Raw genomic sequence first — 26560 nt, 5'->3', positions numbered from 1 at the left:
GAATGTTTCCAGATTAGATTGTGTGTGAGTTTTGCATCACCGTTTCAGATCACACCCCGTGATCCATCATCAGGGCGATAGAGAGCAAATAGAGAGCTCACACTCCGTGATCCATCATCAGAATGATAGAGAGCAAATAGAGATTTTATTCCTAAAAATAATTTGAAAAAAATAAAACCCAACACAAATTAATCTTAAAAAAAATAAAAAAAAATAACCTCCCACCTCATTCTTACTAAATTTGTTGAGTTTGACCCAAAAAAAAAACCTGTAAAATGAATTCGCTCTCCAATTAAGAGCGGGAAAAGACTATAAATAAGCAGATCTGTACAAAAGCAGGGCATTTCCGCCGTGTTTGAACATCGGCTTTGATCTTGGTATTTGAATTTGACCTTCCTAACGCAGCAATGGATCAAAATAAGTGCAAATTGTTTATACAATTCACGGCGATGATGTGGTGGGCAACTTTAATGGCTGAAGGAATCCGTTTCGATGTGAAGAGCGATTTGGGAAGCAAGTGTGTGTCCGAGGAGATTCAGACCAATGTCATTGTTCTCGCAGATTTCTCAGTTGCGAATCATGACAATTCGTCCCAACCACATAATATTTCTATCAAGGTGAATCTATTGTTATTTTCGATTATGTCCTACCATGAAATTCCATTTCCCGTTCTCGCAAAAATAGTAAAAGATATCAGAAAAATATTGGCACTTGGAATATGCTGGCCAATGAAAATTGGAAATGATTTCGTTATGTTATATGTTTATTTGATTTGGTGAATTCTGTTTGGGCAATCTTCTCCGAACGTATCCCATTCAACACGCGTTTATTCTATGCTGCAATTCTAAAGTCTGTATATTAGAAATTTACATAGGGCTCGATACTGTTTGGCGATCTAATGTAAGGCGTAAAATTCCAGCTGGACAATTAGCGGTGAAATTTGAAGGCCAAAGTTATGGTCAGTTGTGAACCCTAACAAAATACCCAGACATCGACGGGACCGACTTTTGGTGCAGTTGTTGGAGTAGGTTAGATAAACTATGTACACAATAGAAGAAGCGATTCAGTGAGAAGTGGACACGGAGTTCTATTTTCAGATTTCGAATACAAAGCAGATGCGATTCAGTCTCAAAAGGAAAGGCACCCTTAGCCTTATTACAGCTACACAGGCAGTGACAACAAGTCACAATGGACTTAAAAAACAGATCTGGAAACAAATTCTGTTACAGCATCTCAGCCTCGAAATATATTCATATACTTCTGACCTCTGTTTCAGGCCTTTGATACCACGTATGACCTACTTCAATGCTTCAATATGCAGCCACAAAATATCTTGGTTGCAGGCACATGAAGTCAACTCTTCAGTTGCTGGAAGAAGATGCGCCCAAATGGTTTACCCAGTCATCTTTATATAGTCTGTGTTTTTCTTCCACACCTCTACACCGCTTGGAAACTTCTCGTGCATAATATCTGATATTCAATGGAGCTTGTGACGATAAAATAAAATCAGATATGCTTGCACAAAATGTGGTAATGAACCATGTCAGCTATCCAATTAAAAATTTCATTACATGAGCCATCCACTTAGAAAATTCCAACTTGGAATTACCGAGCCTTGTCAAACATCTGCAGACAAAGCAAATATGTGAAAAACAGAAAAAAATTTCTTCTTTTGTCTGATGCAGATTTCCCATGACAAGGGCTTCTGCATCAAATACCCAAGATATGAAAACACGAGCCCTTGCTCAAAGAGCTCTTATGAACTGAAATATCCTTCTGCTAAAACGAGCACATTATTTTTCAGAAAACCGTTCATCCTTCACAGATCCCTTTCCTTTCCATCTTACCAAATATTCTATAATCTTTGTTTCTGGTCTTTTTTACAATCGTTTCTTGTAATATTTTATCAATCTCTTTTCTACTTTGTTGTGGAATTGGACTAATCCAATAAGCAATTCTGTAACATCCTCACTGTCTATAGCAACACTGTCATCATCTACGTATGGGTGCAGATCAACAACATTGAAGATTGGTGAAATATCTATCCTGGTGGAAGGCCTATCTCATATGCATTATCAAAGTATTTTTTCAGAAGTTTGTAGAGTTCAATTTTCTTGTATTTCAATTTTATAGCCCCCCTTGGGAAATCTCCCCTTTTCTCATCAGCCTCTAATTTGTATTTTAAATTATTCCTATGAATCTGCTTTTTGATTGCCTCATGCTATTTTTAGATCTCATATTTTTAATTTTTTTTGTCAACAACCACCTTTATCAAATCTATGATACCTCTTGGATATTTTCTAATAGACAATATAGAACAGGGAAACACTAATTGACCTTTTAACTAAATTATTTTATGTGAATTTTGCCTGGGCAAGGACCTAATCCCATCGAGTAGGTCTATATGATTGTCTAGATCTAGTTTCAAATGAAAAGAATAACTTTGTAGGTATTCAACTGGCTTCATTTGTCTGTGGTTCAACTTCTCTTGGCTGTTCACTGTAATGTCCCCTTTCTAAAATAGGATTTAATAATAAATGATAATCAAATGTAATGTCCCCTATTTGTGAATGCCCTAATTTAGCCCTAAACCACAATCTCCAAGTGAACAAGAGTAGGATTAGAGATATTACTCACCTAATTGAGACCCTGCAAAACAGGTTAGAAACCATTTACAACAATAATCCATAAACAGATCTTCTTAATTAGGAATCCTTAAAGCATATAGTATAAATGTCAATTTAATCATAAGGCATCTTAAATATGTTTGGGGAAGCTCAACCATAGGAGAGCTAGGATAAGGTGACTCGATAGGGTGCCTTAGAGATCCTTTTGTAGACTCGTTCTAACAATAAAGAGAAAATCTTTGCTTCCTTTCTAAAAACATGAATGATTCAGGGGTGGTAAATGATGGTTTTTGGAAGATGAAATGGCTCCCCAGATTGCCAATATCAAGGTTTTGGATGATAAAATTGTTGTTTTTGTGGATGGAATTCTTGAGTCACAACGACAATATTGGAGGTTGATGCTTTTACGCCGTTCCCAGTTTTTCCTTTTGGTTTCTCTATATCATTATTTGAAATTACCATTGGTCTAGAATATCAAAGGACTGAGCTATATCGAGTAGACATTTTTATTGCTTTCCATTGGTATCAATTATTAGTAACTTTAATTGCTTGTAAAGTTATACATGTTAACATTCATAATAGATATATATTTTTGGATAAAATACCAAGGTTTGATTAAGGGACCTGTTGTGACGTTTTCACACATCGCCCCATTGCAAATGGGGACCCCCACTTTTTTTGCTTTCTAGGCTAGTTGTCTTAGCTTAGCCATTGGTAGTGGTAGAGTCTTTTGCTATTAGTCTTTTGTTTGAAGAAGTGCACTTTCTTAGGTGGCTAGGCAGCGGTAGGGTTATTTCTCTCTCCTCAGGTTAGAATGAGGGTAGATTACTTTAATGGCTTAGGAGATAAATGATCTGGATGATTGCTCCATTTGGTCGTCATCTTTGAAGTGGCAAAAATCTGAGAATGAAATGTCAATTTGAGCAAAGTAAGCAAGGTAAGTTAGTTGGATGAAATTTGACCAAGTATGTGAAAACTCCTTTGCTTCCTCATGAGAGTGAACTTCCTTTGCCCTTCAGGAGGAGCGAACTTTTGAACCACTTCCATTGCTCTCCCAAAGGAGCGAACCTACTTCCTTTGCCTATGCACTGGAGCGGCCTACTTCCTTTGCCTATGCACAGGAACAACCTACTTCCTTTGCCTATGCACAGGAGTGATCTGACTTCTTTTGCTACTTGAGAGATGTGACTTGACTTCATTTGCCTTCTAGGAGGTTCAAAATGCCCTTGATCATCATGAATTGCAATATGGAGCCTTTGTTAAGCAGCGAATTTGATTTTTTTTAATCAGCAACCAGGCCTAATAGACATTTTTTTGTCATCCTAATAGAAATTTGATGTGTATGCAAGAGTCCGTTTGAGGGTGGTTTGGGGAACTTGAGCGAATGGAGGAACAAATCTTAAGCATTTTTTATGCTTCACCTTGAATGCAACCTTGCCTTTGCCCATTGACATGTCGTGAGCAAGAGAAGAGATCGAATTGATGGAGAAGTTGATGGAATGCTGGTAGAGGGCGATTTCAATTCATTTCCATTGCCCCTTGAGAGGAGCGGACTTCCATTGCTCCCTCCTAGGAGCGAACTTCTCTTCCTTTGCCCTGTAAGAGATGCAAGGCATTTGTAAATGAATTGATGAACTTAGACACATGGAGAACATAAAACCTCAAGCATTTATCGTGTTTCACCTTGTACACAACCCTACTGCTGCTCATTGACAAAGACATGAATTGGTGAAAAAATCAAATAGATGAAGTAATAAGAGCAAGCTGGAGATGGAGAGTTTGATGCACTTCCATTGCTCCCTCCTAGGAGCGAACTTCCATTGCTCCTTTGGAGGAGCGAACTTCCATTTGCTGACCTTGCTCATTAGCATGGCATAAACAAGTGAATGGATGGAGGAGTTGATGAAAGTTGCTAGAGATGGCGATTTTGACATGTTTCCTTTGCTCCTTCATTGGAGCGAACCTACTTCCTTTGCCCTTCAGGAGGAGCGAACTTCCAAGTTTGCTCATAAATTGATCAAATTTCCACTCTATGATCTTCCCAAGCAGTGGTATCTCTTCCTTTATCCATGCATAAGGTCAAAATCGTCCAAATCAGAGATAAAATCAGACCTTGGAGATGAAAATCAGAAATTGAACAAAAGAAATTCATTTCTGATTTTAAGATTGATATTGTGCTTGATCAAGGTTTGTGTGTTTTTCAGGTTATAGAAGCAAGGAAGAAGGGACTCTATCACTTAAGGAGATGAAGACTCACACATCAATGCCGACATGATCAAATCAAAGACAAGTGGGATAGGAGGTCAGCATCAATATCAGCAACGTGAGACGGAGTAAATACAACATGAGAATGAAGGCACTCAAGGGAGAAAATTTTTCACAATCTTGAACTTCCTCCGGAAATCCAAGAATCATTGCCAGTACATCGGGTGATTGTTCCAAAAGAGTTAATCAAAGTTAGAAGATCGGTTTGAACAACATGACATAATTTGGGAATGTGCCTTCATCATCATCATCACATTGAGCTAATGGAATAATGTTGAGTATTAAGAGATATTGCTAAATACTCATTCATTGATAGTGGATCAAGTCTAGAAGTGCAGGTTGAGGTGGCATCTTAGTCATCATTCCACCAACTAGAGGAGTTCCATATCAGCATTTCCAGATGCAATGCACCCGATTCATCCCATGAAGACACAAACTCCAATGTACCTACCCCCACTATCTATTAGTCAAATATTCAAGAGAAGACATGTGTCCAAAGATTGTAATTATTTCATTGGTTGAGAAGAGTTTGTTGTAACAAACCTGTTGTGACGTTTTCACACATCGCCCCATTGCAAATGGGGACCCATGTTTTTTTGCTCGTTTTGTTCGTTTTCACTTTGCTTTTTCTAGGGTTTTGTTAGTTTGTTAGTTGTCTGGATTTAGGGTCAAGCCTTAGGGTTTTAATTACCGTCTTTTCGGACCAGAATCCAGTCGGTTTTGGGAGCTTTTTGATTTTCCTTTTCTAGAATGCAAATTTTGAATGCAATGAATTCGCCAGAATGGTCTAATTTTCAATTGGAATGTTGATGCAGAGCTTAAATTTGTCTAAGTGTTGAAGATGAAATGTGATTTTTTGTCCAATTGAATATTTTTGACCAAATTTTGACTTTTTTGAATTTTGATCCTAGGCATTTCAAATGATTTGTTTTCGCCTTGTGAAGTGATAAAATGTGTAAAATCATGATATTTTGGCCTGTAGGAGCAAAATCGCTCCTGTCCCTCAGTGAAGGATGGGAGCTCGTTTTCAAATATTTTACTATTCCTGCAGGGTCAAGATGAATTACGAATTGGAAGTGATGGAGAAAGGCGAGATCTTTCCATTGAATATAAATTGAAGATTTTCATGAGCACAGAAATGCCTCCAGGAGCAAAATCGCTCCTGTCCCTCAGTGAAGGACCGGAGCTACAAATCCAATTTTGCTTTGTCCTTGCAAGATTTTAACGTCTGGACGATGTGAAAAGGTCCAAAGAGGTGCATTTTATCAAATGAATATAACTTGAAGCGTCGCCCAGGGGATCACATAGGATAGCAAGTCCGGCCTGAGTGAGGTCCTGATCCTGAAATTTGGCTAAGTCTGGAATGCCCTGATCCTGAATTTGACTAAGTCTGGAAACTGAAAAAACCTCCAAAAACTAGATTTTGCAATATAACTCCTGGAGGTCTGAAACCACTCTCAAACATCCTGAAAGTATATATGGAATATAACTTAAAGTATAAGAAAGAAGAAACATAGAAGGAAATGTCACTTATACTTGATCGCTCCTGTCCCTCTCCAAGGGACCAAGGCGATATGATGATTATATTGCCGTCCCTCCAAGATCAGGACACTCCAAGGCGAAGAACAAGGTACCAAGGACGTTTCGAAGCATCTCCATCAAGCACAAAGTTACAAGGATCGCCACATTGAGGGATTCGCTCTAAAATATCCTAATTCGCTCTTGTCCCTCAGGAAGGGACCAGAGCGAAATTTCCATAAAGACCAAGATTTTGAAAGTTTAACAAGTATCAAGCCACCAAGAGGAATCAAGGGATGTCATTTCACGCATTGAAGGTAATGGCAAGTTGAAGAACGCAAGGACAAGCTTAAAAACTTGAAGTTCGCTCCTGTCCCTCAGGAAGGGACCAGAGCGATATTGATTATATTGGCCAAGTCTCTCAAAATTTACGTCAAGCCAAGGTTTTGCAAGATGGTAAAAGGTCTAAGGCGTCTTTTGAAGGTGATATACCAAAGTGTTGAACGTTAAAATGCTACCAATTTGCACAAAGAGCCTATATCGCTCCTGTCCTTTGGACAAGGACCAAAGCGATTTTTACTAAAACACTCATGTTCCGTCAAAACCAAGACAAGGCAAAGATAGGCATGGTCAAGGACGTCCTTTGGAAGACAATGAATGAAGAACAAAGATCAAAAGTTTGCAAATTTGAGCCAGGACACTAGGATCGCTCCTGTCCCTCAGGAAGGGACCAGGGCGATATTACATCCAAAGGCACTCATTCACACATGCAAGTCAATCTAACTCAAAGGACCCAGCTAAAATGGCGATTTGGACGTAAGGATGAAGACCTTGGACGTAAAAATTGCAAGAATCATGACCAAATTGATGGATCGCTCCTGTCCCTCAGTCAGGGACCAGGGCGATGAGGTACGTATCTTCTCACTTTTTCATTTTGGCGCTTAAAACACATTTTTAAAATTTATTTAAATGCTAGGAAAAAATCGATATTTAATTAAAAGCATTTAAATAGCGCATGGTATGTATTTATTAATTATTTTTTGCCTTTGTAAAAAATCGAAATTTATTAATTAAAAATAAAGGCATTTAATAATTAATTATTAATTTAATAAAAATCAAAAGGGAGCGCTTGGGTTTATTTTGTCAAGGTCGGCCTTTATTATTTATTTAAAAATCGTTTTAATTGCTATATTTTGCAAAAAGTCGGCCTAAGGTCAATATGAAGGTGAGCGCCTATAAAGGAAGGTGTTTATTTCATTTTCACATCATCATTTATCATCTCTCATATGCAACTTGGAGAAGGCAAAAGAGGAGCGAATTTCATACAAAGGAAGGGCGAAATTATCATTCAAGAAGAGGAGCGAATTCAATCAAAGGTGGTGCGAAACTACTATCCAAAGGAGAGGCGAACTTGAAGTTTCCATTTGAGCGAAGTTGCCTAGGACGTCAAAGACATATCAAAGATGGCGAAATTGCTAACTTGAAGAGGAAATCACGTCCAAGACTTGAAGGGTGGCGAAGTTGATAAGAGGAACGTTCTTTTGAAGATCACATCAAGACTATCGAATTTCAAATTTTGCCTAGGCGAATTCCTTTATTTTGCATTTTAGAGTTAAGCTCTCAAAGAGGTATGACGATATGGATTTATTGTTTTGATTTTGAACGTTGATCGTCATTTCCTTAATTTTGGATTTTGAAATTTTGTTTTGCCTTAGCTCAGTTGTTTTTAGGAAATGATTAATAAAGGACTTATCATTAAGTTTCCTAAAATTTGCTCTCTATCTATTCATTGCAAAATCATGTTACTAATTTTGAAATGTTGTGTAGGCGTCAAATGGAGGTCTCTTCAAGGAAAATCAAGCCGGATCAAGGACGGTCTTCGCCAGGACGATCAAGCCAAGACAAGGGCGACCTCTTCCAATCCAGCGTTCCAAGGCGAGGTACATCATCCTGCACATCAAGGACAAAAGGAGTTAGAACAAGAGTTAATTAAAGATAGCCTCTCAACGACATCAAATTGAATATCTAGCAAGCTTCAAGTGTCAGATGAGGTGGCATCCCAGTCATCACTCCTCCAGTCAGTGAAGTCCACCTCAGCATGTCCAGATTCAATGTACTTAACTCATGGAAGGTGGCACAAACTTCGATGTACCTACCCCGGCTATCCATTGGTCGATTTTTCTAGAAGGGACATGTGTCCAAGCAATACAATTTTATCATTGGTCAAGCATTAAATGTTATGTAATGGTTGTAACAAACCCTAATTAGGGTTTTCATTGTAAAATCTTGGCCATTGATCTTGAATTGATCTAAGCCATCAAATTGTATTGTGGGCACTATATAAGCCCAGGCATTTCATTTTGTAAAGGGGAATTTTAGATAGAATTAGAGAGAGTTGTAAATAGTTGAAAGTAGTTAGAGAGTAGAATAGGAGGACAAGGCAAGAAATTGTTGCCATTGATTGTAAACAAACTCCATTTTCATTGAAGTAATGGTGAAATATGTCGTTTTTCTTGCAATTTGCATGGTTTCTTGTTGAGTCTTCAATCTTAGATGGTAGATGATTAAATGAATGGAGGGAATGTGATTGATTGATGGTGGAATTCGTACATCCATACTACTAGCAGTTTGTTGATTGCAAACTTGCCCTGTGTAGTCGACTGGAATCGTTCAGCTTAAGCTCAATTTCAATTTGTCGCCTCTTCATTGATATGCATCAACTTGGATGGTATCTATGCCTGCGGTGATGATTTGAACATCATAAAGCTTCCCTAGAAGATCGCACTAGCCTTGTGTAGATGTTCCATTGATGTCAAAACAAGATCTAGTTAGAGTTTCATCAAAAATCAAATCATTGCTCCTACATTCTTAGTATTAGGATTAGATTCTCTCTTCACCCCCATCCTTTTTCCATTTTTTAATCTAAGTTAGTAAGAGCCTGTGTCCAGCAAAGCAGATCGGAAGTTCAATGTAAGTCCCCTTGTGATTCCAGCAAATCACATCATACCACTGGAGCTTGTCCACACGTGGAGACCCCACTAAAAGAACCTTGGAGTCTACCTAACTGATCCTTTACGCGAATCTTCAGCAGTTAGAGACTATTTTCTCAAGAGAGGATAAGATGCCTTTAGGTATTTTATTCTGTGTATGATTGTGTACAAAATACACGTCAACAAAACCCTAATTAGGTTTCTATCATGTAATCTCGGCCATTGATTGTGAATCAATCTGAGCCACCTATTGTAAAGAGCTGTCTATAAAAGGCTCACTCTCCTCATTTGTAAAGGTTAATAGTTAATAGTGAATAGTTAATAGCAGACTAATAGTTAATAGCGAATAGCATGTTAATAGTTAGTAGCAGATAGTAGCTAGAGTAGAATAGGAAGAGAAGGCAGAAATTGTTGCCAAGTCTGTAAATAAACATCCTTTTCATTGAAGTTGTGGTGGAATGTGTTGTTTCTTCTACAATTGCATGGTTTCTTGTTGGATCTTCATGTTAGATAATGATAATCAGATGAATGAAAGAACTTTGTGCATGATCAATGGTGAAATTTGTATATCCATACTACTAGCAGTTTGTTGATTGTAGACTTGCCTTGCTTAGTCAACTGGATCTATTTAGCGGAGCTTCACTTCAATTGCTACTTCTTCATTGACATGCATAATCTTGATGGTCTCCATGTTCGTGGTGGTGGTTTGAACATCATATGCTTTCCTTAGGAGATCGCACTAAGCTTTGTGGAGTTATTGCTTTGCATGTCAAAGCAAGGCTTAGTGGGGTTTCATCAAAGGTTGTCCATTGTCCCTTGCAATCTTAGGAGTAGGGTAGTCTTCCTCAACCCATCTCTTTTGCTCGTTTTATTTTCCAAGCTAGTAGTTAGAATCTAAGTTCCAACAATTCAAGCATTCAATTATTCAACGTAAGTCCCCTTGGATTAACAACAATCACAATGACCAATTGAGCTTATCAACAAGTCGAGACCTGACAATAGGAACCTTGGAGTCTTCCAATTGATCACATAGCTTAGCACTTGGGAAGATTTTGTTCAAGAGAGGATAAGATACCTTGGTATTTTATTCTGTGTTTGATTGTGCTGAAAAACACATCAATAGGACCCTAGCCCTATATCTACAAAGCCATACAAAAATCAAAACCAAAATTTTTCAACCACAACCCATAAACGAGTGATGTAGGTAGAGACAAGAAGCATAAGCCACAAAATGGAATAAACAAACAACTGAAGTCCAGTTCAAAATGGTGTTGCGGGAACCACCACTTAGATGAGCAAAAATCACCAAAAAGCTACAAAAAAAAGTTGTCCACCAGCCATAGAGATACATACATAAAACCTTCCACCACAAGCAAAAATACAATCATTGGAGTTCTTGAGATTACCTAGTGAGCTATGCTTGAAATGCAGGGAGCAGTTTTCTAATGATCATAAGCCTGATTATAGTCTCCATTACTAGAAACTACTATCGTCAATTACCTTAACTGTTGTTGGGCCCACAAACTCTTCCATGCCTTCAAGGTAAATGTCTTTAATCACTGCTGTTATTCTTATAGAGTGAATCAAGTTATCATTTTCCAAAATCAGAAGAGTTTGGCCATTTGCAAGTTTGGGTGAATCCTTGTGATGAAAATTAAGTTAAATAACCAAATTATCGATAACTAGGAGCATGTCTTGACAAAATCCGTGAGGCTGTCCACATCCTTGATGAGGTCTTGAAATTCCTCTCGCATTGGCTTAACAGACTGCCTAGACGTGACATTCGGCAAAATCCCCAAACCCTGCTCAACCTAAAATGGTTTTTCCTCTATATCTTCCACTAACCATACTAGAAGCTCCTTTAAACAACCACACACATCCTCAATGTGTATTTCCGCAATTAGTTTTGCCTTAAAATCCACACAAATTGACACATAGGACTGAAGCGACCCGTTGCCCTCAATTCCTTCATTACCTAGAACACAATTTATAACCTTTATCATGGATGGGTTTGAGCAGTTAAAAATCCTTTTTAGATTGTGATTAGATATACTGCCTTTACAAAGAGAGTCCTTGGGCAAACCTGTTGATGTGTTTTTTATGCACATGCGAACACAAAATAAAATACCTAAAGGTACCTTATCCTCTCTTGAATAAAGTCTCCGAATGCTGAAGATGTCGCGAAAAGGATCAATCGAGATGACTTCAAGGTTCTTTGTTGTAGGATCTCTACGTGTGGATAAGCTCTTTGTGGTATGATGTGATTTGTTGGAATCACAAGGGGACTTACTCTTGATGACCTAAACGTCTGATTTGCTGGAATCACAAGATTTACTAACTAACTGGATGACAAACAAATGGCAAAAGATGCAAGGTTCAGGAAGTCTACTCTACTACCTAGAATGCGAGAAGATGGATGAATGACTAGGTGGAGTCCTACTGGGTTGGGTCTCACCATCAGGCTTGAACAATTCGACACCAACTCAATGCGTTCTTCTAAGGGATGCTTCCAATATGTTCAAATCGTACACCATCTGACAATGATCACCATTCAAGAAAATGCATGAACAATGGACGTGTAACGACTTAAGATTAAGCTCATTTTATTCCAGTTGACCACGCAAGGCGCACTTACCATCAGCAAGAGGCTAGTGGTTTGGATTAGACGGATTCCACACAGGTGCATTCAACAATTTCCTTCATTCAATCTAATCATCTACCATCTAGAATTGAAGATTCAACAAGAAACCATGCATATTGCAAGAAACGACACACTTCACCATTACTTCAATGAAAATGGAGTTTGTTTACAATCAATGGCAACAATTTCTTGCCTTGTCCTCCTATTCTACTCTAATTGCTATTCTATCAACTGACTATTCACCTTCTAACTACTGACTATCTATCTCCTCTTAACCTTTATAAAAATGAAGAGCCGGGGCTTATATAGTGCCCTTAATACAATTCAATGGCTAAGATCAATTTGAGATCAATGGCCAAGATTCTACAATGAAAACCCTAATTAGGGTTTGTTACAACAAACTCAATTCTGACCAATGAAATAATTGTATTAATTGGACACATGTCTTCTCTGGAAAAATCGACCAATGGATAGCTGGGGTAGGTACATTGAAGTTTGTGCCATCTCCCATGAGTTAGGCACATTGAATCTGGACACGCTGAGGTGGACCAAATCGACTGGAGAAGTGATGACTGGGATGCCACCTCGTCTGACACTTGTAACTTGGTAGATATTCAACTTGATGTTGCTGAGAAGCTAGCTTTAATTAACTCTTCTGAAACTATTTGCTTCCCCAACGAACCCTTGCTCTGACTTCTTTTGTCTTTGATGTGCCGGATGATGATGTACCTCGCCTTGGAAGGTTGGATTGGAAGAAGTTATTCCTGATGATGCTTGACCGAAGAAGGCCGTCCTTGTTGATGCTAGATTGGAGAATAGATGGAGAAGGTCATCCTTAATGATGCTGGACTGGAGGAGATCATCCTTGTCCTGGACCGGATCTTCTTTGATGAGAGCTTGCTGACTTGTAGATCCTCCGGGCTTGGGAGTCGCCATTTGATGCCTTCTCTTGAGTACTTAACTCTAAGACCTTCGAAAATGATGAAAGAAGACTGGATTTTGCTAGACAAGGTTTAGATTGTAGTCTTCCCTTGGATGAATTACGCCTCCATTAGCCTTCAAAATGAATTTCACCCTACTTAGTCTCCACACTTAGCAAAAAAAAATCGCCTTCAAACACCTTCTAAAATCTGGAAATTATCCTCCAGCTTGCCCAATTTCGCACCTCCAATCTGCTCCTCTAAATTCGCATAAGAAGGAATGAAAGAATGATTTGCATTTGCCACAACACCCCTCTCTTATAGAGCGCTCACCTTATTTACCATGAGGCCGACCTAGGTTTTTTTAATAATAAAATAAGATAAAACCCCACCTAAAAGGAGGCCGACTTGCTTGTAAAAGCAAATAAATGCTCTTGAACGCTCACCTTTTATAAATTTTAATTTAAAAATTAATTTTAGTGCCTCCAAGATACATTTTTTATTATTTCAAGGCCTAAAAATTAATTTATTAAATTGCCAATGCCTTTAATTTAATGCGAATTTGATTTTCCAAATGTCTCAAATTTAGCAATTTTAGTGATTTAGTGCAAACTGGAAAATATCAATTTTTGATCAAGGTCTCAATGAAACTTGCTAGTGATTTCGCCCTGGACCCTCTCCCAGGGTCAGGAGCGATTTTCATAATTTGGCTCAAAATTGACATTTTTCAAAGTCCAAAATCTCTTCAAGGCATCTCAAATAGGTCTTCTCACTGAATTCTAGACTTAGCTCTATCCAACTTAGGAGAAAAAGTGTGATTTTGGTGTTTTTCGCCCTGGACCCTCTCCAAGGGTCAGGAGCGATTTTTGCAACTTTGACTAGGAATCCTCATTTCCTTATCTAAAAACCTCTTCACCAAGCAAGATCATGTTTATGCCTCCAAACTAAGCAAGAAAATCCTCTTTCCAAGTTTCTCACCCTGGACCCTCAGCAAGGGTCAGGAGCGACTTTTGCAAATTAGGCTCAATCCGTCATCATTTTTCGTTGAAACTTTTATTCATCACTAGGCAACGTCTCTCCTTATCCACTCCATCCAAATTTGTCTTGTTTCTGCAAGGTAGAATAAGAGGTTTTCAAATTTTCGCCCTGGACCCTCTCCAAGGGTCAGGAGCGATTTTTCCTCTCTTGGCCTAGAATCAACAAGTTTTAAAGCAAACCACTACTCATCATGATCTCAAAGGGCATCTTTACCTTAGTGCATCCTTGCCTTAGCAAAATCTTCAAAGAAATAGGTAGTTTTGTGATTTTCGCCTTGGACCCTCAGCAAGGGTCAGGAGCGACTTTTTGGTTTTAGGACAACTCCTTCATCCTTCTAACTTCGAATCACTTTCCAAGGCATTAGAACATCATCCCAAGCTTATTCATAGGCCTAGCTTTGCTCAATCCTAGAGGAAAAAGTCCAATTTTAGGTTTTTCGCCCTGGACCCTCTCCAAGGGTCAGGAGCGATTTTTCCTATCTAGCTTGGAATCATCAAGTTCTTGGAGGCAAATCCTTATTCATCATGTCTTTGAAGGCCTTTTCTACCTTGGTATAACCTTGTCTTAGCACAAATTTGAAAGGAACATGTTGGTTTTATGATTTTCGCCCTGGACCTTCAGGGAGGGTCAAGAGCGAATTTTGCCATTTAGACCGAAATGTTTCACTTTCTCCTTGAAACCTCTTTGACATTCCAATTCAACCAAGATTAAGCAAAAAACATCTCCCACAAGATTTTCGCCCTGGACCCTCTCCTAGGGTCAGGAGCGAATTTTAAGTTTTCAACAAAATCCTTCACTTTTTCAAATTGACACTTTCTCAGGTGAGTAAAGGGAGATGTCCTTGTTTCATCTATATCCAAAACTTGACTTTTTTCCATGCAAGATGAGAGCTATTCAAAATTTCGCTTTGGACCCTCAGCAAGGGTCAGGAGCGAAATTGCCTTCCTTGGCCAAAATTCATCAATCTTCAAGCGTCCAAACCTTTGAATGATGTTCAACCTTCCTTCCAGGAGACCCTGCACATAAAAATTTAACCAAAATTAGTGACAAATAAGCTCCAATAAGATTTTCGCTCTGGACCCTTAGCAAGGGTCAGGAGCGAAATTCACAATCTAGGCTAAACTGCTCAATCTCTTAGTTTCAAACCACTTCACAGGGCAAGGTAAGATCATTTTCAAGGCCAAGAACAAGGTTTCAAGCTCAAACAAGGTGACAAATGAAGTTTATAATGAATTTCGCTCTGGACCCTCAACAAGGGTTAGGAGCGAAATTCCTAATTTTGGCCAAAATTCATCATTTTCTTCAAGGTTTCCAATCAATTCCAAAGTCCAAACAAAATGCTTTGCAAATCAAAATTTGGTCAAATAAGGCAAGGAATGAGTCCTAGGTTGATTTTCGCCTTGGACCCTCTGGAAGGGTCAGGGGCGAGATTCGCTTTGGACCTCCCGAGAGGGTCAGGAGCGAAATTCACTTTGGACCCTCAGGAAGGGTCAGGAGCGAAATTTGACTTTTTGAACTCTCTGTCAGGATAATTTTATGGAATATAACATTTAAGTATAAGACTTATACTTTAAGTTATATTCCATATATACTTTCAGGATGTTTGAGAGTGGTTTCAGACCTCCAGGAGCTATATTCCAAAATCTAGTTTTTAGAGGATTTTCAGTTTCCAGACTTAGTCAAATTTCAGGATCAGGACATTCCAGACTTAGCCAAATTTCAGGATCAGGACATCACTTAAGCAGGACCTGCTATCCAGGTGATCCCCTTGGCGACACTCAAAATGCAAAGGCTAACAGACAAAACCCTAAAAGACCTAAAAAACAAACCCTAGAAAGCAAAAAGCAGGGGTCCCTATTTGCAATGGGGCGATGTGTGAAATGGTCACAACATCTAGCGCCACCTTGAATAAATGTTCCTGAACATTTCAGAGATAAAGACTCAATCGACACCTAGAACCTCCGAAAAATTCAACCCAACTTATCAAGAGACTAGAAAGTGCACTCAAAGTGGAAGAAGAATCCCTAACCAGATCAAAATGCCTAGTCTTTGATTACGCATGTGTGTGCAAGTGTATTCATTCCTCTCGACAAGACAATTATGATCTTCGGGGTCCCCTGTGATTAGCTACGTAGTTTATCTGAACCTCAAAAGCATCCTGGATAGAGCCTCGTTGCCAGTCAGACGTCCATAGTCCCGACGAGGTTATCGCCGCAAGCTCACGAACATTGCTCCATTGCGAGCCAGGCGTCTATAGCCCCGATAGAGTTATCCGTATGTTCCCTTTAGCCAATTTTGATATTTCATTTCATTTCATTTTTTCTTCATTTTTCGCTTTCATTTTCTCATTTTTTCTTTTTGATATTGCTTTTTTCACTCTGTCAATTCCTTTGGCTCGTAAGTAGTGAAGCTTACTAGGGTTTGAGGATTGCGGTGGCACTGAAGTTAGATTTCAGATTTTTCACCAATCACAGCTTTGCCTGAAAACCATAATGACTCGGAGTCTATTAATGTGTAAAGATATAGTAATCAACAGATGTCGGCATCAAGATACAGAAAATGATTCCCTTCCAAGTCAAATACAGGTCCTGATCAGATGATAAAGATGGAGAGGAACAACCTCGGATTTCGAGCACTTCATGAATAGATATCTAAGAAATGAGTCTAACATAAGATCCCGGATATTGCTAGTGTGTGAGCAACAACACAAACGCCTTTCTCACAAGATGGAGGCTCCCACTTAAGACACCTAAACTAAAGCAAACCGATTGATAGACCGACCCAAGGCAAACTAAGCTAAAGCGCACACCAAAAGCAAACTATCTAAAGAAAGCAAACAACTAAACTACCTGAGCCACACTAGATCATGAGTCAAATGACTCAAGGCGAATTAAGAAGAAGGCTCAAAAGACCTCTAACTAAAGACATGAAAAGAAAACCTACTCTAAACCTATATACAAGACTCCCAGACTCAACACGACTCAAAGAAGCAAAATATATACATGACTTCACATGATTTCTCAGGTTGTGCAACAGGAGCATGGCAAACGTGATGGTTCTTAGTCGGGCAAATTCATCCTTAAATACAGAAAAGCAAGCTCTCACCATGCATCTCTCATACTCAAGCAAGTTTTCACTCAAAATGATCAACTGGGGTAATTCGTTAGGACCATGATCAATCCAGATGCAAGTTGTTTTCCCAAAATCCCCATAATCAAAATCATAATAACTTTCAAGGCTAGGATTAAGGAAAGAGACAACCTGGCATATTTCTGGCTCAGACGGAACTGCATTGTTGGAAGCGAGGTCACCAGTTGCTTCAGGAGGTTGCCATTGATGATGAACTATTCCACGAGCATTCACAGTGTGTTGATCTTGATTAGGAAATTCCTCTTGTAACAAGCTCAGCACCCCTTTGAATAGCTCAAGATTCTCTGTTTTCACTAAGACATCTTGCATAAACCAAGCATCTTCATGAAATTTTGTTAGCATATCCTCAAAAATGAGAGTCTCCTTGAAGGATTGATTTTTAAAGATCTCTTCTAGTTGGTCGAATATAATCTCTGGTGGCTTTTCATCTTCAAGCATGGTCTTAGGAGGTCAGAGTTGATGATGGATCATATCACTCACAGTAACTTGCCTATCTTGAAAAAAATTGGGCAGTGATTCCATTTGTACTTCTTCCATGAGACCTTTCAACACCTCCTCAAATAGCATAATGGTGATGAAATCTTCAAGCGCCCCTTTGAATTGTCCTTCATATCTGGTCTCACCTATGATGATCCGTAATTCTTCATTCAATATGTCAACTTGATTGTCCTCTTCAAGAATGCCATTTGAAACCTCTTGTATTTCACTCTCAAGGATCTCGTTTTGTAGTATAAATGAGAATTCTTCAAGGAATGAGTCATCTTCTGCTTGAATTGCTTGTTCAACTCCTGGATCTTCCTTTATCATTGTTTGAGTAATCTCAACTGCTTCTTCAACTTTTGTTTCATGGTATTCCTTTTCAGGTGCATGGCATGGCGAGCCCACTGTAATACATTGTTCCTCAGGTGCATTTGTATCGTCAACGTACAATTGATCCTTCTCACAATCAAATACTGGAGTAATGTCCTGTTCATAGGTTCTCTTGAATTCAACTGCAAGATGTGCACCCCAAGATCTGTTAATAATACATTCTTCCTCAGACAAAGTTGGCATTCCAAACTGGTTTCTGACTTGATTGATAGCCATTTCACATACTGAGCAAGTAAATTCAGAGTGAGGTGAGTTGTGAATTCTACACCACAATGGTAGCAATATGTTCTCTAAACGCATTTCACCGTTCAAAATGAGTTGACTCTCGATCATCCACATGAAGCTTAGAAGAGGATCCTTGCTCTCTGGGACACTGAAGCTGCCTTCTTCTGTTTTTGGCTTGGGGACATCCCAAAAGAAGATTTTTCCCTGCGCTGCCGATTCCATCCTTGATAAGTACTTCAAGCAATGCATTTCATCATGTTCCTTTGTCTCGTGGATTCGACACTGCCCTGGCCTTGCAAACTCGGACAATCTGCATGGATAAAGTTGTGTATCTAATCTCCACCAAAGTTCAGGGAAATCAACTTGTTGCTCATCGTGAAACTGTTGTTGCTCCATTGAGAAATCTTTTCTTTTTGATTTTTTGATTTTTGATTTTTTTTTTGGATTTTCTATTTTTCACTTTTTTGGATTTTCAGGAATAAGAGAGATCTTGAATATCTCAGATTCAACTTGAGAGCACAATCGGTTCCAGCTTGCTTCCTTGTTTTTGCAAGTCCAATTGACAGCATGAAGAAGGGGACCAAATATTAATTAATGTGAGAGCTCATTTTCCAAAGTTTGGAGGCCATTATTATTAATTGAAAAGTTATATCAATTTTAATGTTATTAAATGCTTTTATGGGGAAATTCGAACTTGATGAAGAAGATATAAAAGGGCTTCATGGAGAGAAAACTATTCATTCTTTGACATTTTGATAAACTTCTTTTGAGAGCATTGAGACGAGTGTTTTTTGCGTTTCAGCTTGATTAGCCATTAGAGAACGGACAATCTTCAGTGTGCGACCATTTGAGGGAGTGAAATATCTTCTGAATTTGGTTTACAGGAGGGCTTCACATCAGGAATCCATTTGGAACTTACAGGTGAAGAATCAACATAGGGTTTTGAAGCAATTTGAAGGTATATCTATTGCAGACCTATGTTTTTATCATTGGCAGCCATTATCAATCAGATTCCAAGCTTTATTTGCTGCTACAGTACCCGTGAATAGTGACGCTACAGTACCCGTGAATAGTGACGCCACAGTACCCGTGAACAGAAATTGCTACAGTACCTTCCTCTTGGCAAGGGTTTCAGAGAATGCTTATTTGCAGATCATAAGTTTGAAGATTATTGTTGAAGAATATTTGAGTGTTGGATGTGTGTCATTCTTCTTCAGCATGTGGGGTTCTATAGTTGCTTCCAGAGGTATTTGACTTAAGTCATCCGGGTACAAAGATTAAAAAATTTTCAATCTTTGTTTGTAGAGCTGAAGTAAATATATTGAAATGTTGCATGTTAATGTAATTTGAAACAAATTGTATCAGATCTGATATAATGGTAATAAAAGTTCATTTGAAGGGTTGAATTTTTATTATTTGTTTGTACAAGTTATTGGTTATCATTTCTATGTATTGGTATATGTTTTGGAATTGCAAATTATTGAAATACAAACGAAACAAACACATATACACTCAGAAATCAGAACTTAAGCATTGCATGCCAACCATTTGACGAAATGTCAAAAGGTCAAAACTGAGTTTTTGAGCAGAACTGGTAAGGGTTCTTACATCTTTTCTCATAACTATGTGCTTGAGAAGTGCTATCTTCTCTGTCTTTTATGGCCTTGCCTCTATTGGCACTACCATGGTCTCTACCTTTGCTTTGCTGTTGTCTAGACGATTTCTCTTCCATTTTAAAGGCAAATTGGTATGTTTCCACCATAACAATGCTAAGCATGCTCATCTTATCTTGTATATTAAGTCTCATCTTGCCACCTCCTAATTTGTCTCATTATGGCCTCATCAGGAAACTTGTAGAATTCCGTGCTGTGGTCTTCATCATTATGCTTCCTATGTCTCAAGCTTTGGAGCTTCTTCAACAACTGTAACTGAGAATCACTAGATAAAATTTTTACTGTTGGCTTGGTGACCATTTTCTTCCAACAGCCAATCCTTCCTCTTCTAGCTCTTTCGATTTGTGTTTCTCTTCACCAAAGGGTATGTGCCCCTTTAGTTTGGTCATCATCCTCACTCTCTTAAGGATTCATTACATCCTCATACTAAAAATATTCTTCCAACTAATCCATTCTATATGCTCTTCTGAATTCAAGATTCCGGAGAAATTGGAAACTTCTAGCTTTGTTCCTCTTTCGATTCTTGAAGGGCTTTCAAGATTATATCTTTCCCTTTGCCTAAGGGTGGTTTGGTTCGCCCCATCCTTTCTTCTCTTTCTTCTTCCCTCCATTGCAGCCATTCTGGCTTGTAGATCTTGAAATGCATTTGCCATTTCTTTTATTCTTCTTGCCAAATTGGCAATTCGTATTCTTCAAGGAGACATGATGATTTAGACTTCTACACTCACAACTCAATACTCTAACCTGTCAATTTGACAATGCCTATATACACCCTTCCTAGTACCCTAAATTTGCTCTAGTAACATTTGCTATGGTCAAGGGTAGGGAGAAAATGAATGATGACCTTTTTCTTGGAGCCATATCAAACACCCTTACACTTAGAGAGATCCAATGTTAGAATAATATAGACATTTGCAATAAGACACAAATCTGATTTTTGCATCAATTAAGTGGAAATTCCAGCAGGGTTTCACATTGTAAATACAACATTTCAATCTGCAAGAATTACAACTGTATCAACCTACAACACAACCAACCTTTTAGCTCCCAATAACTTGCAAAAAATGAAGAAGTCTTCCATTTATTCCTCCAACCTACAAAGAAGCACTGTAGAAGTCACCCCTCTTTCAATCTCATGCGATATTTGATATCTCCTCCTCTAGTGGGGGTACCAAAATCAAGATAGGTAAGTATTGATCAAATATAACTCACCACGTGGAGTCTCATATACCAGTTAAAAAGGGCAGCCTCTCCAACGTGCATAAAAATATGACTTGAATTCCCTTACATCTGGCTAAAATAGTTAGTTGGAGTGCTCCATTCCCCAAGGCTAAATCTGACAAATCAAATGATGCATTATAGATGCTCTCACACCATGTAACCCCCATATTGAAATCTCGAAGATTTTGCCAAGTGGGACCTCTAATTTATATGGGAAAATAATTTTAAAATTGCACAAATTGAAATTCTAGAAAATTTTCAGCCCCTAGGAGCCCATGGTCCTTATTTGCAAACAAAAATGATAAACAATAGTTTTTGGTTGATGCCAAAGATCCATACCTCGAGAATAGAGAATAGTTCCAGCAGAGTTCAAGCAAAACATAAGTCCCCCTTGTGATTCCAGCAATATCACATCATAACACTGAGTCTATCCACGTATAGAGTCAAGACCTGACTATCGGAACCTTGGAATCGTCTCGTTTGATCACATAGTTTAGCATCCAAGAGGTCTTTGTTCAAGAGAGGATAGAATACTTAGTATTTTATTCTGTGTTGCATGGTGTCATAAAAAACACATCAACATTACTGTTATATATGTTGTGTTATTTGGGTTTCATGTGATATATTTCTAGACATTTTAGCATTGCTCTTTTCATGTGGATTCTGTGTTTTATTGGTGTGCAGGTGTCATCACCTTACGGGAATTCAGTATATTATACAGAAAATGTTGCACTAGGTCAATTTGGATTTACAGCATCTGAATCTGGCAACTATGTAGCATGTTTTTGGATTCCAAATTCCCCTTATGGGGCTGTTGCCACTGTTGATCTTGACTGGAAAGTTGGAGTTGCTGCTAAGGACTGGGAAATGATTGCAAAGAAGGAGAAAATTGAAGTAACATTTCTACTCTTTTTGCATAGTAGTGGGTTCCTCTCTTAAGATTTTCCTTTTCATTATCATTTACTAATCGCTTATGGGTGAAGAAACTAGAGTTTTGTTAATTAGTAAGGTGAATGTGACTTTACAAAATAGTTTATCAGAGAATGATTTAATGAGATGTAAGGCAAATTATATATTCTGAACCAGTTAAGCTGCAATATAGTCCAGTATAGAGTAGGGAGATTTTAATTCATGCTTTCTCCAGACAAAATATAGTGAGTGGCCATGTTCGTGTTAGCTATGTAAATGTTCTTACAATTGCTAAAACTAAGGCCTCTCGAATTTCACTTGCTATATTAGCGATCTGTTGACTCTGTATGTCTGTTTGAACTGTTGTGAACCTGGTGAAAGTGATGGCTTTGTATTAGGTGTATTATACATGGGGTCTCAATTGGGAATTTTCTTCATCTAACTGACAAGTGTTTGGGAGCTACTAGATAATTTTAATATAAATAAATTTTACTCAGTTTATCTGTTTATTATCGAACTACTATGCAGCCTAGTTTGAGTGCTTCAGTTAGTTGTATATAAGCTGGATAAAGTAAGATTGTTTTTAAAAGTCCTTCTAGCTGTTTCTACAGGTTGAAAGGCTTCCCAGGATTAGCAAACACATGAAATTTTAGCTGTTTTGAGATCTCTGTGAATTAATTTTGCATATTTAGAAATGGTGATTTCATGGATCATGCTTTTATTGAAATAGTTTTGTACACAAAGCTAATGAATAAAGCATATTAATAGACAAACTGTTTTGACAATTCCTTGCCCCATAATTAGGGATAGTTCCCTGTTTACATACGTCATTTAGAGTCCAGGTTGTAATACAACTCCAATTGCTTCCTTTTGAGACTTTGATTTGGCAAATTGTTCCATAAAGCCAGAAAATGGCAGGACTTACATCACTCTATATCCTGCCCAACAACTATTAAGCTGTCTACTGGTCGTAAATAAATTTACAAGGCAAATTATATGCATTCAGCCGGGCTTGTATTCTACTATCAGCATCTTCAAAATGAACTGATTACAGTAAACTGAGCATGATAACCGTGAAACCACAAGACTAATCTCATATCAATGTTTATCCAACTCCTGTTTGTGAATGAATTGGATAATCACCTAGCTTAAAGATTTCCCTCATTTAATCCTTGATAAGTCTCAAGTTGTCACAAAGAAGTTGCCCCTGGGCTCAGGTAAGCATCCAAGTTTGCTAGCCCATTGCTTATTCTGTAAACAAATTCAACTTGCAGCTAAGGCAAGAAACTTAATGTTAGTGGTCTCTAATAAGTAATAACACAAGGACTTAATCAATAATAGGCTCCCACAAAATACATCCAGTGGCCAGATAAACATAAGGAACTTTAGGGGCCCCCAATAATGGGGCTGCTAAGTAGGTTAATCACATAATCACTAGACTCAGACTCGGCATAGACTCAGCAAGCTGATTTTTGACTCAGACTATGCACTCAGATTCAACAAATTGAAAAAATCATGAAATTTAGAGATATTTTAAATATTTGAAGCTTTTTCTATGCACTTTTCCTTAAATCAACTTAAAAGACATAATAAACTAATCGAATCACAAGCTACTTTGATCACACACACAAGTATGCATCGAGCAAATGAGTAGAAAAGCAGTTTTAAAGATATAAATATTCTCAAGTATTTTGGGTGTACAAAACTTATGGATTATAATATACGTGGCATAAAAAGAAAAAATATAAGTAGAACTGTGCTTGAGAGGAGCTTGCATCACTTAGCCCAGTATTAGAAACTCTTTGGTGGGTCCTGTTGTGACCTTTTCACACATTACCCCATTGCAAATGGGGACCTGTTGTGACCATTTCACACATCCCCCCATTGAAATGGGGACCCCCTCTTTTTGCTCTTGTTTTGCCTGTTCTTCTCTCTGCTTTAGGGTTTTGGATTAAATGAGTGAGTCGTCTGGATTAGGGTTAAGCCTTAGGGTTTCCTTTGATATTTTCAAGCCGAAGTCCAGTCCAATTTTGACAAATTATTAAGCATCCTCGCTGAGATTGCAATTTTGAAATAGCTTGAGTCTGTCAGGAAGTCAGGTATGTTTCAGGATAGGTCCAGTTAAGAATTTTGAAGGCAAATTCAAGTTAGGTCTAAAGTATTAGCATTTTAATGATGGGAGTATGCAATTTTGTCCGGGTGAATTTTGACCGAGTTTTTGAAAGTTTACTAACTTGCCCCTGGCCTTGGAAATGGCCTAATTTTGCCTTGTCAAGTGATTGAAAACCAAAAATGTGGATATTTTGGCCTGCAGAGGTGAAATCGCCCCTGTCCCTCACCCAGGGACCAGGGCGAAAATGATATTTGGTGCATATTGGTTATTGACTTGTTTAATTTGTTTTATGCAGGGTCTCCAGGAGGACAAATTGGACGTAAATTGAATATTTTGAAGACTTTGAAGACTCAAAAATGATGAATTTTGAAGATTCAAGACAAGTTCGCTCCTGTCCCTCTCCCAGGGACCAGAGCGATTTTCCTCAAACACACCTTCTTGGACATTTTTTTGGATTTGGACTTTTGTTCATAGCTTGCGAAATGATGGTATCTTCCCCAGCAAAGGAAATTTGAGATGATAATTATGAAGATTTGACCCTAAGGACCAAAATCGCTCCTGTCCCTCACTGAAGGACCGGAGCTTGATTTTCAAAATTACACTGTCCTTGCAGGAACAAGACGATTTTATGATTTGAGAAGACCAAGGAAAGCATGATTTATCCATTGAATATAACTTGGAAGGCTAACTAAGGACGGATAAGCTTGGGTTTACAAAAATCGCTCCTGTCCCTCATTGAAGGACCGGAGCTTGAATTCCTAAATTGCATTGTCCTCACAAGATTTAAACGATTTCACGATTTGAGGAAGGCAAGGAAAGTATGTTTTGCTCATTGAATATAACTTGGATGGACCAAAATGAAGAAAATCAACCCAAAATTGCCTAGGCGTTCCTGTCCCTCTCCAAGGGACCAGAGCGATTTTAAAGGAGGCTCCTGTCCCTCTCCAAGGGACCAGAGCGATTTTCTCAAAGGGCAAGTTTTGGGCAAAGAAAAAGTGAGTTTCAAGTTTGAGATAAAGGAAGGAAGGCTTGATCACCCCGTTGAAGATAATTTTGAAAGTTGGCAAAACACAAGTGGGCTTATAAATGCAAAATCGCTCCTGTCCCTCTCCAAGGGACCAGGGCGAAATCTAGGTTATCCAGCCTCCCCCTCCGAATTTGGACGAGTCCAAGTCTAGACACAAGGTCAAAATGATATTTGGAGTGCCTCAAAGAAAAACGAAGTTGCAAAAAATCACAGAACTTGCTCAAAGTGGCCAAGGCGCTCCTGTCCCTCTCCTAGGGACCAGAGCGAAATCTTTAAATTTGCCTGATTACCTAACATTTTGGAGTGCTACCTTCGTTTGCAAGACTCAAGATGGAATAAGGAACAATGTTTTACGCCTTGAAGAGAATTTGATGTTGATATGATCAAGGATTTGTGCCATGAACTAAAAATTGCTCCTGTCCTCCACTGGAGGACCAGGGCGATTTCTATAGAATCAACCATTCCCTTCAAAAAACTACGTCAAGGCAAGGTGATGCAAGGTCAAAATGTCTTTCGAAAGACGATGAACAAGGAATTAACCTCAAGAATCAACAATCTTTAGCTCAAAAGCAAAAATCGCTCCTGTCCTTCATTGGAGGACCAGGGCGAATATCCTTGGAAGAGCTCATTTGGTCTTGGAGAAACGAGTTGAACATGCGTAGAACGAACAAGGATGATCATTACCTACCTCGCAAATTGATTTGGCAATTTAAAAGACAAGGACCAAGGACAAAATCACTCCTGTCCCTCACCAAGGGACCAGGGCGAAAATGATTTAAGAAGCATTCATTTCAAGGATGGAATAAATTAAACTCAAAATGCCAAGCAAGAATGCTATTTTGGACGTCCAAGACAAGACTTTGAACATAAAAGGCAAGAAATACAAGGCCAAAATACATGAGCGCTCCTGTCCCTCTCCCAGGGACCAGAGCGAAGTTATTAACAAGTTGATATTTTTGCCATGCCTAGACGCCAATATCCTCCAAATTGCATTAAATGCTAAATTCGCTAAAAAAACTTGAAATATTTAATTAAGTTGGCATTTAATAATAACGCATGGGCATTTAATAATTAATTTAAGCCTTTAAAAAATCGAAAATTTTAATTATAAAGGCATTTTAAATTAATTAATATTAAATAAATTTAAGAAAGAGCGCTTGGGGGGTATTATTTTAATATTATTTATGAAGTCGGCCTCTTCTTTTATTTTATTTTGTTTATTTTTTGGCCTATTTTCCAAGTTGGCCTAGGGGCAACTATCAAGATGAGCGCCTATATAGTGGGGGTGTGTTGAGCATGTTAACCCATCATTCAATCATTTGTCCAAGTGCAATTTTGAAGGAGCAATAGAAGTGCAAAATCTCATCCAAGTA

At 38.4% G+C, this 26560-nt stretch overlaps 1 protein-coding gene across 1 annotated transcript in view; it reads left to right on the top strand.

The window, feature by feature from the left end:
- The first annotated feature begins 284 nt into the window (after positions 1-284).
- LOC131044287 (transmembrane emp24 domain-containing protein p24delta3) overlaps positions 285-26560 on the top strand; it is an 82338-nt gene continuing 56062 nt past the window's right edge. Inside the window, exons 1-2 of the mRNA XM_057977580.2 lie at positions 285-617; positions 21823-22032. Coding sequence (XP_057833563.2) covers positions 408-617; positions 21823-22032 — 420 coding nt within the window. The 5' untranslated portion in view covers positions 285-407. The remainder of the gene's footprint in view (positions 618-21822; positions 22033-26560) is intronic.

The sequence above is a fragment of the Cryptomeria japonica genome, chromosome 10, assembly GCF_030272615.1.
Source record: "Cryptomeria japonica chromosome 10, Sugi_1.0, whole genome shotgun sequence".
Taxonomy (NCBI): domain Eukaryota; kingdom Viridiplantae; phylum Streptophyta; class Pinopsida; order Cupressales; family Cupressaceae; genus Cryptomeria; species Cryptomeria japonica.
This window is presented reverse-complemented; position numbering and strand designations above follow the sequence as displayed.